Genomic DNA, 16,300 nt, shown 5'->3' with positions numbered 1-16,300 from the left:
TAAGGAAAGGCGGCCAAAGGAGGAATTGGCTTTGGGGGTGACCAGTGAAATATACCTGCTGGAGTGCGTGCTACGGGTGGGTGCTGCTATGGTGACCAGTGAGCTGAGATAAGGCGGAGCTTTACCTAGCAAATACTTATAGATGACCTGGAGCCAGTGGGTTTGGCGATGAATGAAGCGAGGGCCAGCCAACGAGAGCATACAGGTCGCAGTGGTGGGTAGTATATGGGGCTTTGGTGACAAAACGAATGGCACTGTGATAGACTGCATCAAATTTGCTGAGTAGAGTGTTGGAGGCTATTTTGTAAATGACATCGCCGAAGTTAAGGATCGGAAGGATAGTCAGTTTTATGAGGGTATGTTTGGCAGCATGAGTGAAGGATGCTTTGGTGTGAAATAGGAAGCTGATTCTAGATTTAATTTTGGATTGGAGATGCTTAATGTGAGTCTGGAAGGAGAGTTTACAGTCTAGCCAGACACCTAGGTATTTGTAGTTGTCCACATATTCTAAGTCAGAACCGTCCAGRGYAGTGATGCTGGAMGKGCRGGCAGGTGCGGGCAGCGATCGGTTGAAGAGCATGCATTTAGTTTTACTTGCATTTAAGAGCAGTTGGAGGCCACGGATGGAGAGTTGTATGGCATTGAAGCTTGTCTGGAGGTTAGTTAACACCGTGTCCAAAGAAGGGCCAGAAGTATACAGAATGGTGTCGTCTGCGTAGAGTTGGATCGGAGAATCAGCAGCAGCAAGTGCGTCATCATTGATGTATACAGAGAAAAGAGTCGGCCCGAGAATTGAACCCTGTGGCACTCCCATAGAGACTGCCAGAGGTCCAGACAACAGGCCCTCTGATTTGACACAATGAACTCTGTCTGAGATGTAGTTGGTGAACCAGGCAAGGTAGTAATTTGAGAAACCAAGGCTGTTGAGTCTGCCAATAAGAATGTGGTGATTGACAGAGTTGAAAGCCTTGGCCAGGTCGATGAATACAGTTGCACAGTATTGTCTCTTATCGGTGGCGATTATGATATCATTTAGGACCTTGAGCGTGGCTGAGGTGCACCCATGACCAGCTCGGAAACCAGATTGCATAGCGGAGAAGGTACGGTGGGATTCGAAATGGTCAGTGATCTGTTTGTTAACTTGGCTTTCGAAGACCTTAGAAAGGCAGGGTAGATAGGGTCTAGTGTGTCTCCCCCTTTGAAGAGGGGGATATCCGCTGCAGCTTTCCAATCTTTGGGGATCTCCGACGATACGAAAGAGAGGTTGAACAGGCTAGTAATAGGGGTTGCAACAAGTTCGAGGGATAGTTTTAGAAAGAGAGGGTCCAGATTGTCTTGCCTGGCTGATTTGTAGGGGTCCAGATTTTGCAGCTCTTTCAGAACATCAGCTATCTGGATTTGGGTGAAGGAGAAATGGGGGAGGCTTGGGCGAGTTGCTGTAGGGGGTGCAGGGCTGTTGACCGAGGTAGGGGTAGCCAGGTGGAAAGCATGGCCAGCCGTAGAAAAATTCTTATTGAAATTCTCAATTATCCTGGATTTATTGGTCGTGACAGTGTTTCCTAGCCTCAGTGCAKTGGGCAGCTGGGAGGAGGTGCTCTTCTTCTCCATGGACTTTACAGTGTCYCAGAACTTTTTAGAGTTTGTGCTACAGGATGCAAATTTCTGTTTGAAAAAGCTAGCCTTTGCTTTCCTAACTGCCTGTGTATATTCTTTCCCAACTTCCCTGAAAAGTTGCATATCGCGGGGGCTATTCGATGCTAAGGGCAGTCAGGTCTGGGGTGAACCAAGGGCTATATCTGTTCCTGGTTGAAATTTTTTATGTGGCATGCTTATTTAAGATGGTGAGGAAAGCACTTTTAAAGAATAACCAGGCATCCTCTACTGACGGAATGAGGTCAATATCCTTCCAGGATACCCGGGCCAGGTCGATTAGAAAGGCCTGCTTGCTGAAGTGTTTTAGGGACCATTTGACAGTGATGAGGGTGGTCGTTTGACCGCAGACCCATTACGGACGCAGCCAATGAGGCAGTGATCGCTGAGATCCTGRTTGAAGACAGCAGGGGTGTATTTGGAGGGCAGGTTGGTTAGGATTATATCTATGAGGGTGYCAGTGTTTACAGATTTGGGGTTGTACCTGGTACGTTCATTGATCATTTGTGTGAGATTGAGGGCATCAAGCCGGGGTGTAGGATGGCCGGGGTGTTAAGCAGCACAAGCTCTGAAGATAGATGGGGGGCAATCAGTTCACATATGGTGTCCAGGGCACAGCTGGGGGCAGAAGGTGGTCTATAGCAAGCGGCAACGGTGAGAGACTTGTTTCTGGAAAGGTGGATTTTTAAAAGTAGAAGCTCAAATTGTTTGGGCACAGACCTGGATAGTAAGACAGAACTCTGCAGGCTATCTCTGCAGTAGATTGCAACTCCGCCCCCTTTGGCAGTTCTATCTTGTCGGGAAATGTTATAGTTAGGGATGGAAATTTCAGGGTTTTTGGTGGCYTTCCTAAGCCAGGATTCAGACATGGCTAGGACATCCGGGTGTGGAGGCATAATCATCTTTGAGGAGCTGTCAGGTTCCTTCGCTCTTAGTGGAATTCTGGTCAACCCAAACTAACAGTTCAAGGATCTGCTCAATATGAGATACAAACAGTGACATTTATTGGAGAATAGAGATGGAGGAATGTCAGGCATGATAAATAGTACTTCATCAGCTGTCATATTCTTATTCAGCCATCCAATTACTGCGTCTGGACATTTTCATTCATGCATTCTATTTGACTAAATGGCTTCTGTTTTGGGATCTTCTCTCCATAGAAATTGACGCACCAAAAAACCTGAAAGCATCGGATGTTAAACTGAATGTAGCTACCCTGACCTGGACTGCTCCMTTAGCCAGAATTGATGGCTACATCCTCACATTGAGAGCTGAGGATGGCAGTTTGAAGGTACTAATTCTCAGTAACACACGCTCTAGTTGTGGGCATGGAAATATGCAATGGTATGATATATGTATGCAGCTATAGAAACCTATTATATTAGCCAGTTGTGTTTTTTCCGTAGCTTTCGGTATTTGAGATCACAATTTCATTTCATCCTATATGAAAGGGAAAGGAAAGGGAAAGGGGGATACCTAATCAGTTGTACAACTGAATGCCTTCAACTGAAATGTGTCTTCCGCATTTAACCCAACCCCTCTGAATCAGAGAGGTGCGGGGAGCTGCCTTAATCGACAAAGTTACTGTTGGTGTGCATCGTGTACAAAATACAAGTATTCTCAGTGTTATACCCCTGACCTCTAGTGGCAAAACGTTTGTAAAAACCAACGTCAGTGGTCTTTAGTTCTGTGTCAGTGACTCTTCCTTGTCTCAGTGAATTATTGTAATTCCACTGTGTTCTGAATAGGCTGTGGAGAAGAATCTGAGGGCAGGAGAGAGCAGCTTTGCCATGTCGGGCCTGGAGAAAGGAAAGAACTACATTGTTACCCTCCTTGCTTACAGAGGACCAAAGAGGAGCAGAGTGATAGAGATCACATTCAAAACAGGTACACTGTGCCCTCTATGAACTTCATCCACACACCAGACTAGTCTGACTCAGACTAGACGTCAGACTAGACGTTAGCATTTCACTACACTCTTGTGCTATAATTTCAATTTGATTTGTAATGTTTCATTTCTTTCTCATCTTACAATTAATTGGTCACTATAATTGGTGAAATATAACTGAAAGCCAACTTTCAGGTCAATTAGCTTGCTGCTATATCAGAGTAATTACTTGACACATCGTTACATATTTTTTTCCCCCCTGAACCCCATAATGGTTATAGTTTACTGGAATCAGTGTACTTGTATCCTTCACAGTGGGTGTGTTGTACCCATTCCCCATGGACTGTACTCAGATTAAGAAGAATGGTAACGTGGCAAGTGGAATCTACACCGTTTACGTCAACAGTGAACGTACCAAGCCCATGGAGGTGTACTGTGACATGGACACTGATGGCGGTGGATGGGTGGTACGCTCAAGCTAAAGTACATTATGATTGATGGTATTGATGACTGAAAGAAAAAACGGTCTGGATAGATGGACCATCGATTTAAGTTGTCAATCAAACTATCAATCAAATGTGTGTGTGAGCAGAGACTGAGMTCTACAGTACATCACTCCCCAGGTGTTCCAGAGACGCAACAATGGACAGATGGACTTCATGAAGCGCTGGAGACAATACATGGCTGGTTTTGGGAACATGACTGATGAGTTCTGGCTCGGTTAGTACTGTATAGACATCCTTTTAATCTCTTGTATCTCAATAGGACTGTTATGTCCCTAGGAGTTCCTCTCATGGAATTGATATTGCCGATAATGATGATGTAAATGTATTAAGCCCTCAAAGTTCTCTTACTCTAACCCACAGGTCTGGACAATATCTATGAGCTGACCAATACTCCCACGCAGTACGAGCTGCGAGTGGACCTTGGTGTGGGTTCAGAGAAGGCCTATGCTGTCTATGACAACTTCAAGATAGCCCCGGCTAAGCAGAAGTTCAAGCTGACCATCGGTGAATACAGTGGAACAGCAGGTGGACCATCTCTTTGTATCTTTCTAACAATTTGTTGAGGAATACAAGCATAAATATTCCACACATTAAACAAACTCAGGGCTCCAACCCACACACATAACCAATTACCACACAGCTGTGACTGTAATGAATAGAATTTTCACAATGGATGCTGTGAATCTGGTATATGATTGTTTTCCAGGCGATGCCATGAACTACCATCAAGGTCGCCCCTTCTCCACGGTTGACAATGACAATGACATTGCTCTTGGTAACTGTGCCCTGACACATCGTGGTGCATGGTGGTACAAAAACTGTCACCTTGCCAACCTCAACGGMAAATTCGGAGACAACAGACACAGCATGGTAAGACGTGTGCAGTGTAGTTTTTGGGGGTGTAGTGCAAGATTGTACAAGCAGATGGCGCTGATAGCATAATACAGAATCCATGGTAGTTGCACGTGAGCGTCTGATAGGGGTTTTCTATTCTTAGTGTGAAATGGCTGTCCTAGATTTAYCAGCTTCCATAAAGATACACTTTTCTCTAAACGCCTTATAAATAGCAGGTGTTTATAGCTAACTTTCATTCTCAGGGAGCCTAACAAGAACTGTTGTTGTGTCTGCATGAAGAACGTTGAGAGGAAATGGGAGGGAATTGTTTTGTCATATCAAGTTATACCATGCCTCTCTTAATGAGATGCATAATACGTTTGTGTCAGTATTGATGAAGACATCACCGGCWCAGATAGAACTTGATAGAAGTTTCATTCTGGATCATTCTATATTTGACCTTATTTTGATAGATATGAGACAGTATGAAATCCTCTTCAGTGTGAAGCAGTTACTAGTATCATGAAACATCTGGCTGACTGTGGCTAATGTGTTGTCCTGTCTCTCTTTCTAACCTCTACCAGGGTGTGAACTGGGAGCCATGGAAGGGTCACCTGATGTCTCTTGATTTCACTGAGATGAAGATTCGGCCTGTTGGCACTACCAGGAAGAGGAGGTCGCTTAGCAGCAGAACAGCTCCCAGAAAATAGTCCCTCTGATGAACTAAAGCAGTCAATGGGAACCTCATTACAAACCAGGCAAAGTAGCTAGAACCTCAAACCAGGAACATCAATCTATCTCAAGATTATTGTATAACTTACTTTATGTTAACATATCATATGGCTGCAGCCATAAACGTCTTTATTTTTAATAGGATATTTGTATTATATTGGTTTATTTCATATATATTATGAACAAGTGAACTGCAACTTTCACTGTATAGTATTATCACATGGGCAAAGTAAAAGGATTTCGTATCTTGGCTCTGTCCTAAAGCGGCATTCCCCGCAGACATAGATTCTTAGCAAATTACCTCTRTCCTATTGTACTGTATATGATTATATTTTATAGGCTGGCTCCATGGCATAAAACTGTCACTATATTCATAACACTGTCTGCTCCTATTATGCATAATCAGTTAGATTACCCAATGATACCATGTTTTCAGAATAGTTATACTGCTCTTGTTCACATTCATAACATAGCAGAGACCCCGACCCTCTGTTCTAAGCTCTGGTCTCTGGCCTACCCAGCCTACAGAGTTAGCTACATATCACATTTCAGATGTTATGCATAAGAAATAGAATGTATGACATGCTCCTTTGTAAGATTGTATTTTCAAGTGTGTTTTGTAATTGTGTCGTTCCACGAAAAGAGTGCCTTTTGCGTCCCTTTGATATTTTAAGTAGAAATTAAAAGCCTGCTATATTAAATGAAGTGCCCTTTAATATAGACCACATGGAGAATTCAATCAATCGGATTTCTAAAATGAATATAGGCTTGCTAAAATGCCAAAATTCAGCATTTTGACATGTCTCTCCATCAACTCTGTATCACTTCTAGGAAGATTTTAACCCACTTAATCCCAAAATGTCTCCAAGAATGTCTCCAAGTTTCACCACTATGACAGTCATTTCTGAAGACTATTATGTATTTCTTGTGATTAGTGATTCATTTACMTCTGTCCCTCATTTTAAGGTCAACACTGTTATGTGAACTGAACTCCCATTTTAATATGGTGAAACTATTCCTTTTAAAATATTTTTGGCAAAAGAAACATTAAATATCTAATAGTCAAATCATAGAGTAAAAGCTTTTTTGGCCATTTTCTGGGGTTTTGTGGTGTCAAGCATAACATGTCAACCTTTTTATCCATAGATCGACAGGCTATAAATGTTTCAACAAGTTCATTTTTTTGGTGAAGCTTGCATTCAATTGCCACTACCTGTTGCACACAACATATTTCCATTCCTCCTGTCACACGGGGATTTATGGCTGATTTCAGAAGAAATCGTCAGCCCTGTTATGGCCATCCCTGTTACTTTATTTCACACTTAATAGGCACTTACTATAGTCATTTGAGATGGGAAAACATGATTTTCATGAAGTTGAATAACGAAATGTTAAAGATAGGTGAAATCAAACTTTTAAATCAAAGTTAATTTCTCAAAAGGCAGCGAATTGGTGGAATGACCCAGTTGTTGTATTATATTGAAGTCCTTTTTAGCACTAGCATCTATGCCTGCAGAGACAGAGAGTGCTATTTGAATGGGACATGACTTCACACAGTGCTTATCAAAAAGATGCAGTTGATGTTAATCAACAAATTCAATTCATACTTGAAGAGGAACGAAGTAGAACACGTTTGATTTTCACCATCTCTTTCCCAGAAACGAGATTTGCAGAAAAGGTTAGATATACCAGAAAAACAGAACAGATTTGCAGTTTCCTTTTGCTTTTTACCATTCATATCACTTTGTGACGTAACCTCACAGGTAACCTGATCTTGACAGGACATTTGAAAATGGTCCCTATTTATGTCCTTTTTGAGTTGAATGACTATGTTTTTCTCTTTGACAGACACAGTCTAGGATAACCTACACTTGAGTTGTGTATCATACCACAAGTTGAGGTTTCTCAACTTCCTCTGGTTTCTCAGCTGTCGTTTCAATTCACTGCTAAGGAATGATTTCACACATCGGACTGTGTGAATAACAATGCAAGAAAGATATTCACAAAGTTAAGCAAGAATGATAAAGAAGGAAGAAGAGGATGGGGCCTACTGTGGAATAGCTTCTAGCTGAGCTTTGAAATGTCTCACAGGAGCCAATTGATGCAATAGCTATTTTGAACCACATTGATTGCAAATTACTGTAAAGAAGATTGGTTCCTATAACAGCACTCCGGGGTAAATGAGCTCTTAAAGAGATTCTCTGATACTTTTTAGCCACTAGTCTGAAAGTAGCACTCACGAGCCAAAAGTAGTTCCCGACATATGTGCAGATATGTGCACCACATCATTGCTCTCTCTCTCTCTCTGCTGTGTCCACTGAGCTGTTGGGCCCGTACTGCAACCTCATTAGATAATGAAGGGCAGGCCTCTTTCTAGAAATACGCAAATGCGAGGGGCTGAAACTCATTGGCTAGAACTCTAATTGCTATGGGGCTGCCAACGTGGGGGGAAATATAGGGGGAATGGTGTGGCACAGGTTCAAGAAAACAGTGGCTTTGAAACTAGGAATTGTGAATAATTGAGGTAAGACAGTATTCTGCTCTTAGATTATACATGTATGAACTACACATTGACACATCTAGCCCAAAGTGGGAGGTTTAAAAAATACTTTCTTAGTCGGCAAAGTAGCGTAGCATGTCTTTAATGCTGAGATGAATGTAATAGGGATGGAAAGGGAAGGAAATGCTTCACACACAATTCTTCACACATTTTTATCCAGTTAGACACATCTCCCGTAGAAAAAATAAGTAAAACAGTTTTACCATGAGAATGACTCCTTTATGTGCTTATTCCTGCTTCAAAKGTTACTTCAACTGTCAATTAACATATATGCTTATTTTGTCATCCCTACACTTTTGAGTATACATGCAGCAGTGTTTTGAGTCTGTGGCTATTTACCTCACTCACAGAGAACAAGTTCAACATGAGCTCAAGTTTGGAGCTCAGATTCCAAAGTTGCATCTGACAAACAGGGTTTCATACAACAGAGTACCTACCCATGAGCATAGGCTGAATCACCATTGAAGTGTGTGTGTGGCTATGGGTAGGGTTGATGTAATTTTTCCATGAGTGGTAGTGTAGTATTCAAACAAGACCTGTTTGTTTAGAAATGGAGTACTGCTGGGGTTGGTGGGTTGTGTCATGGCAGACAAGCTGCCATCAGCCCACATAGACTTTCCACTGCATGTCTGTGCTCTGCCTCTGAATGTCTGGGCCTGTCAGAGTTGTAGGACTCAGCTACACGGCATGTCTGACAGAGAGTAGGAAACCCCCAAATCATTATCTCGACACATAGAATTAGCTAGTCACTGCTCCAGAACCAGACTATCACTACATATCAGTTTGAAATAACAACAAACAYCCAGAGTGTGTGGATGCTAATGCTTTATGTTGGTTACCAAATATCAGATTAAATTATGATACATTTGCCCAAGTTCTCTAGGGATGAAGTCAATTTATGCAACAAACAAGATAACAGAAATCTTCTAAACACATGTATTGTGAACCACACGTGAACCAACCAACAAAGAATCAACAAAGCTACAAAAATACTTTATTTTGTTCCTCTTTTCTCCAGCTGTTTTGAAAAATCAAATGACAGGATACATGATTCATGCAGTCGCCAGTGTGGCCTGAGCTCATAACTTGAAAATGTATCACCTCAGCGATTTCTTGTGTGATAACAAACAGACAGAATATATAGGTAACTGACAAAATAAAGGAAACACTTGAGTAAGGCCTAGATTCAATCAGATCAAGCATTAACTGGCGATAGCCGCCACCCTCGTAACTGATGTTCTGGCAGTGTCGAAGGTGTAACTGCGTTGGAGCTGTCAAATTGGAGAGCAGCTGCTCTTGATCATTGTAACCCATCACCCTTGCATTAAAAGTTCAAACCGAGGGTGTAGGCTATACAGAAATAATGATGTTCAAATCAAAAATCCTTCAAATAATGAGGATTTCTATCAGCCTAATTGAGGTGTAGATTACATCTCACATTCCAGTGGTCAAACTTGTAAACAAGGCTGCATGAGATTGATCTTAATGCGAATTCATGCAGTCAATGGCAATGTCCCCTTTAGGTAGGCTATAATGCCAGGAGCCGCTTGTGGATTTGACACCTGTAACACAGTTCCACTTCTGACACGTCAAAACAACCGCTATCTGGATGTCGGCTAAAGCGGATCTGATTGAATAAAGCCCTACATGAGTGATACCAATTATATTGAAAGCAAGTACTTTTACGCAGGTGTGGTTCCTGAGTTAATTAAGCAGTTAACATCCCATCATGCTTAGGGTCATATGTAAAATGCCCAGTTTCCCATTGTTTTGGCATGACTAGAAGAAGAGTTTTCCACCACCATGAACAAAACACCAAATTATGGCATTTATTGTGGGAAAACGGTGTTGTGTCCCTCCAATGGAGTTCCAGACTATAGAATCTATGCCACAGCGCCTTGAAACTGTTCTTGCTGCTTGTGGTGGCCCAACGCTCTATTTATGTTGGTGTTTCCTTAATTTTGGCAGTTACCTGTATGTTCTAATGCATAATTTGGCTCGATCAAAGTTTAGTGAATAACTAATACAGAAGCCTATTAGGCTCAAAATAAGGATCTTAAAACAGCGATAATAAAAAAATAACAAATGAAACTGATTTGTCACCGAATTTTTAAATCAATTATAAACTTCTATTTGCACACATATTTTTTTTATTTAACTAGGCAAGTCAGTTAAGAACAAATTCTTATTTACAATGACAGCCTAGGAACAGTGGGTTAACTGCCTTGTTCAGGGGTAGAACAACATATTTTTACCTTGTCAGCTCAGGGAGTCGATATAGCAACCTTTTGGCTACTGGCCCAACGCTCTAACCACTAGGCTACCTGCCGCCCCAAAATGTGTGCATTTTGCACACAACGCCCCATATGCACACACCTTATGTTTTATCAACACAATGGTGTAGAAAATACTGAATGATGGTGTAGTACCTCAACTATGATATGCCAGTAAATATCACTACATGTGAAATGATGGCTATTGGCACTGAGGGATAAAGATGTACGAAGGATCCACTTAGCACCCCAAAGTCTGAGAGCCTGGAGATAATAATAATAACACATAATGATTTTATGAACCAATAGGGACAGTGCAAGACAGTACACATGGCAATCTGAGCATAAGGTAGCGTAACACATGGAACTGTTGGGTAGAAACACTCATTCATCAACAATACTGAGCTTTAGCATACTCTACGGGAATGTAAATGAAAGATCTCAGTGCTTCACTTCGTTCTTTTAAATCCAGCGATTGATAGTCAACTCATGAATGGAATTGAGATCTCCATTTAGTGGATATGGCAAATACAGCAAAAGATTTCAAAGTAGTTACATAAGTTCACATTGTTCACATTGTAAGTGCAATAACTGCAAGTGCTTTGAACTTGAAATGGTCTAATCTATAAAAAATATTATCTTTCTAACCGAATCACAATACTAGATTGCTGGCCTCCAGCATTGGAAATAGAAAGCAGTCCTCAACCTTCTGGTTGAGTGCACACTCTAACACAGGGGTATTCAACTCTTACCCGTTGAGGTCTGGAGCCTGCTGGTTTTCTGTTCTACCTGATAGGTAATTGCACACACCTGGTGTCTCAGGTCTAAATCAGTCTGTGATTAGAAGGAAACAATAAAAAAATGCGGTGGAACTCGCTTCAAGGTACAGTAACACGTACATGCATATGCACAGGCACACATATGTATGCACGCACACACACAATCAATCACATATTATTGGTTCTTTTAGTCTCTTTCAAGARTTTCTATGTAGCATATTGAACACCAGTGCCGGCTCCAGGCATAAACGACATGTGTTCACTTAGGACCCCAGGCTGCTAGGGGGCCCCCGCCAAAAAAAACTAAACTCCACTTACTGTTGAGAGTTAGAATAGTAGAATATACAAGGGGAAAGTTCGAAATTTGGTTGTGCATCAGCAATTTTTCTCTTGTGATGTCAGTCACAGACAATCACTCAATTAGACATGTCAGCTAACAATGTTAAGATTGTTAAGTTAGTCTACCCAGCTATCTAAACCTGTAGTAACATTGGCCGAATACCGACCTGGCACGCAGTTCTCGTGCCTAGGGGCCCTGACCTCCATGGGGCCCTCATTGATTTTGTTAGTCACTGTCACTCAGATATCATTAAATCATGGCAAAATATGTAGAATTACAGGAAAGTTGCTTTCAAACGGTCAAAAAATGTATCTCTGCCCCATAGCAAAATGTGTAGAATGGCATGAAATTTGTTATAAAATTGCAAAAAGTTATTTCTGAGCCAAGGCAAAATGTGTAAAACTGCAAAAAGGTGATTTAAAACTGCAACATTTTCTGTACACCCCATGGCAAAATGTGTAGAATTGCAGGAAATTAACTTTAAAACTTAAAAACAAATATCGCTTAGGGCCTTTAAAAGGCTAAGGCTGGCCTTGCCCGGCATTATGTACCTGTACCTTGCAGTAAAAAAGAGCTGAATATAAATACAAAAGAATGAAACCTTATCTGAACATCAGTCACGACTACTACACCATCGTCAGGGCAACCCTGTCTGGTGTCATAGGTCCTGTTTTGACCGAGATCCAGAAGTCCTCATTTTTGGGACTCTTCTTCTTCTTTTTGTCTGATTTTGCTGTGTCTGATCTTGGGCTGTCTCCGCAGCAACCAGTGGAGTTGGCCCGGCGACAGCAGCAGCAGTGGCAGCACACCACCAGAGAAGTGAAGAGCACCACCATAGGCAGGGCTAGCAGCACCACCAGGCAGACTGTATTGTAGATCCCCTGGTCATGCTTGGTGGTGGCCACCTTCCACAAGTTACTGAAAAAATCCAAGATGTCTTCCTTCATGGTTCACTGACAGTGTCTTAGCAACTCCTTTTGAGTGTCATCTATTGAAGAAGCCAACCACAATAGCAAACAAGGATAGATGATTGAATTAGTCAGCCAAGGGTGTTGCTGTTACCAGGAAGGGGATTGTTTCTATGGTGATTTGACCCTGATCTAGTGCTTGTGAACTCTTGATAGTGAAGATGTTGCTGATATAGTAGCACATGCCAAGGGAGGATAGCAAGAGACTGGAAAATTCATTGATGCAGGGAGAATCTCTTTATCCTCCCCTCCTTCCTTAAGTGCCTTGTCTGGAGGTTTAAAGACCAAAGCATTATTTATGATAGTTTGAAGACMAAAGATCAATTGTTTTATGAGAGATGGACGTTTTCCTTTGAAATCCTTCAGTTGCTGTAATGATTCCGATCTTTCCTTGCTGCGATGGGAAGGTCTATGGAGTCTGCCTCTCAGAGTAGTTTGTTTGTGTCCCTCTTTTGGGATTTGTGGATTCTACCTCAGGTCCTCTGAAGTCTCCTGTCTATTTTAATCCATTCTCCTCTGGCTCTGAGAGATTTTCTGCGGAGAGAAATAGAGAGAAGAAGGTGAGCAGAATGAACTCCAGTCCCCCTGGTGCCTCTTCACTCTCCCCCCTCTTCCCTCTTCCCTCTCCTGCTCAAGTATCTTATTCAGCTTTACTCTCATTAAAGTTGGAGGGGAAAGTCATGGCTCTGGCTGCCTGATTGCACCATAGAGGGAAATGCACTCGTTCTGGACTAATTTAAATGTACCGGCTAATGGAGCTCTGAGGGGATTGGCAATGATGGACAGAACCTAGCTTTGATGGTTTTGACTTTAACATTAACTGATTGTAGCATTCCACTGCACCTTGGATGAACGGTAACCTTTATGGCTAGCCAGGAGGTCAAATGGTAGCTGTCTCTAGTTTATAGGTTTACGTTGACTAGGATTATGGATATTAAAATGTTGGCCAGGTTTTTCCTCTGTCTTCTATTGCCTGCTCCACATTCTAAGCCAAATGTATCTGACTGCAACTGAACTGCAAATAGGCTGTGCATTATGTTTTTTGTCTCACAGCCCATATGTGAAATTGGTTTACCCATAGTCAGTTTCACTTCCATTCTGGCATCACTCAACAGGAAACAGTGCGCTGCTGCTATTTTGTAGCGTTGAAGTAAGAAGGCTGTACCTACTTGCAGTTTGTCAACATTAAGGTCCCATTTCCGCTAAACTAATTTGTTCACCAAATCCATTAAATGTAAGCCTATCCATTATTTATGTATGAAGGCCTTTGCATTTGGATTTGTGTTGAAGTTGAGCCTGATGTTGAGACATACAGCCCACTAAATGATCACACATAGAAAGACGTGATGACTGGAATAAATGAGTATCACTATGACTCATTAGCATTGCCTAGCAAGGTGTGAGAACGTTTTCCTCGCCAAAGTTCAAAATGGTTACAGGTCTTTTGTAGTGCTTTCCACATGTACTTACAGAGGCTGTGAAGACCTTAGAGACTAGTTTTCAAACATATATTGACAATAAAAATAATTAATTCAAACTCAATGCTTTTAACGGGGAGAAAAGATATCAACGTCTTATTCTTTACCACAACATCCCCATTTCATCGAGCATGACATCATACTATCTACGTTGTAACCTGGCCAGGCTGTAAAATTCATGTAAAATAACAACAATGTAACATAATTACCTAACATTGTCTTGGCCTAGGATCAGCGGTAAACAGAAAGATACTTTCAGTGGCAACACAAAGCCAGGATGGGGCAGAAACTGTTATGACTGCATGCGTAAGCTACAGCTATTTAGGAAGCTTGAGACCCTGCTCTGCCCAACTTAAAAGCCTGAATGACAGAAGGCAATACAAGGCCACACATGAATGGCCCAGGGCAATAATTTGTTGCAAAACCCTTCTGACTCGTCAACACAAACTTGAAATGTGTGATTTGACATTTTTATCCTCTTATTAATGTGAGACAATCAACATTCTTTTGCAGGGACAGTCAATAGTTTAGAGACACAGACAGTCATGCATAAGAGTGTATCCAATTCACATCTTTACTCAAAATCGCGGTGTCATGGTAAGAAACACAAGATAGAATATTTTTTATGGGAACAGTTGGGACTGTGAAGAGACAAACACAGACACAGACACATGCATGCACACACGATAACATACGCACTATACATACACGTACACATGGATTTTGTGTTGTAGATATGTGGTACTAGAGTAGTGGCCTGAGGGCACACACTTATTGTGTTGTGAAATCTGTTGTGAATGTAATGTAATGTTTGTCAAATTGCATAACTGCCTTAATATTGCTGTAACCCAGGAAGAGTAGCTAGTGCCTAAGCAGCAGCTAATGGGGATCCATAATAAATACAACATACAAATGCAACCATTATCATATCGCCTCACAGTATAAGACAGGACATTGGCTTAATGCGTTACAGCTCATGCCGAAAGGTAACCTCAGAGTCAGTGCGAGTGAAATAGTGTAAGCGGTGGAGGAGGGAGAGAGCATGGCAAGATCTTATGGTGAACCTTAGGTTTGAACCATCACCAAAACCTTACAAGGCTCAACGCCCAAGACTGTATTTAAGATTAGGTTTACATTACTTGAAAGATGCTGTAGAATGGYACTGAGTAGTGACTGAACAGCAAAGTATCATCTGGTACATCACAGTACCCGTTGAACTGATCAAATCTAATCCAATTTTATTTGTCACATGCTTCGTAAACAACAGGCGTAGACTAACAGTGAAATGCTTACTTACGGGTCCTTCCCAACAATGCAGAGAGAAAGAAATATATATAGAAAAGGAATAACATGTAATAATAAATACACAATGATTAACGATAACTTGGCTATATACATGAGGTACCAGTACTGAGTCAATGTGCAGGGGTATGAAGTAATTGAGGTAGATATGTACATAATATATGTATCTATGAATAAAGACCATGGAGGGGTGATGGAAGGGACTTTCCAAAACAACAGACTTCCAGTTCACACATAGTATTATAGGTATATTCATTGGCTCCTGAACCACAGGTACTCAACCAAATAAGATCAAGAGCTTTTAAGGTCTTTTGAAATGTAAACCTTACCGGCAAACACTTTAGAAGTCCAGGCCAGTAAAGCTCCTCTTCCTCCTTTCCTCTTCCTTGTATATCCTCTTCAATATCTGCTGCTGCTTTTTGTTGATATACTCTAAGCTCTCAACTTTGCCCCATACTTGGTCTGTATTGAAAGGCGCTCTTTCTGCCTCTCGCTCTCTTTCTCTCTGTCTCTCTCTCTCTTTCCCTCTCTCTCTTCCTCTCTCCCTGTGTGTGTCACTCTCTCAGGGCAGAGTCACTTCTCCCTGCCCTGCCCACCCTGTGTAAGAAAGGGCCCTCTGTCTGTGCTCACACTCCCTTGCCTGACGCGCTGCATTCTTGTGTTTACTTTATACACACAAGTTCCCAGTGATGTCAGAGAAAGAGAGAGAGAAACAGAGAGAGAGAGAAARAGAAAGAGAAAAAGAGAGAGAGAGAGAGAGTCTCGCTGGTCATAATTCATTTGATTTGTCTGCAGTTTTTCAACAGTTTTTCAAAAGAGCTGCTGACTTCAGAGTGTTTGAACACTGTACCAGAACATAATTATGAAAGGCTGTCTAAAAATAACCAAAACACCTCACCCTTTTCAGCCCCACCTCACTGACTTAAATTGGAAAGAGGAAATGAAAGTGTGTGTGTGCATGTGTGTGTCCTGTATGCTCAGGGTGTGGAC

The 16,300-nt window shown here is 41.7% G+C and overlaps 1 protein-coding gene and 1 pseudogene across 1 annotated transcript; one reads left to right on the top strand and one right to left on the bottom strand.

The window, feature by feature from the left end:
- Window positions 1-6,311, top strand: part of LOC111956837 (tenascin-N-like) — a 28,187-nt pseudogene extending 21,876 nt beyond the window's left edge.
- Window positions 6,312-9,144: 2,833 nt separating this feature from the next.
- On the bottom strand, window positions 9,145-15,950 carry LOC111957141 (uncharacterized protein KIAA0040 homolog). The gene is made up of 2 exons (XM_023977878.3): window positions 15,640-15,950; window positions 9,145-13,064 (listed from the first exon to the last, which is right to left on the bottom strand). The coding sequence occupies exon 2, from the start codon at window positions 12,507-12,509 to the stop codon at window positions 12,189-12,191; it is 321 nt and encodes a 106-aa protein (XP_023833646.1). The 5' UTR covers window positions 12,510-13,064; window positions 15,640-15,950; the 3' UTR covers window positions 9,145-12,188.
- Between the last annotated feature and the right edge of the window lie 350 nt (window positions 15,951-16,300).

The sequence above is a fragment of the Salvelinus sp. IW2-2015 genome, linkage group LG32 (assembly GCF_002910315.2).
Source record: "Salvelinus sp. IW2-2015 linkage group LG32, ASM291031v2, whole genome shotgun sequence".
NCBI lineage: Eukaryota > Metazoa > Chordata > Actinopteri > Salmoniformes > Salmonidae > Salvelinus > Salvelinus sp. IW2-2015.
The sequence above is the reverse complement of the archived record's forward strand: the minus strand, read 5'-3'. Positions and strand labels throughout refer to the sequence as shown.

What these genes read in the sequence shown, in the direction of transcription:
- LOC111957141 (XM_023977878.3), bottom strand. Translation starts at nt 12,509, where the DNA reads ATGAAGGAAGACATCTTGGATTTTTTCAGTAACTTGTGGAAGGTGGCC.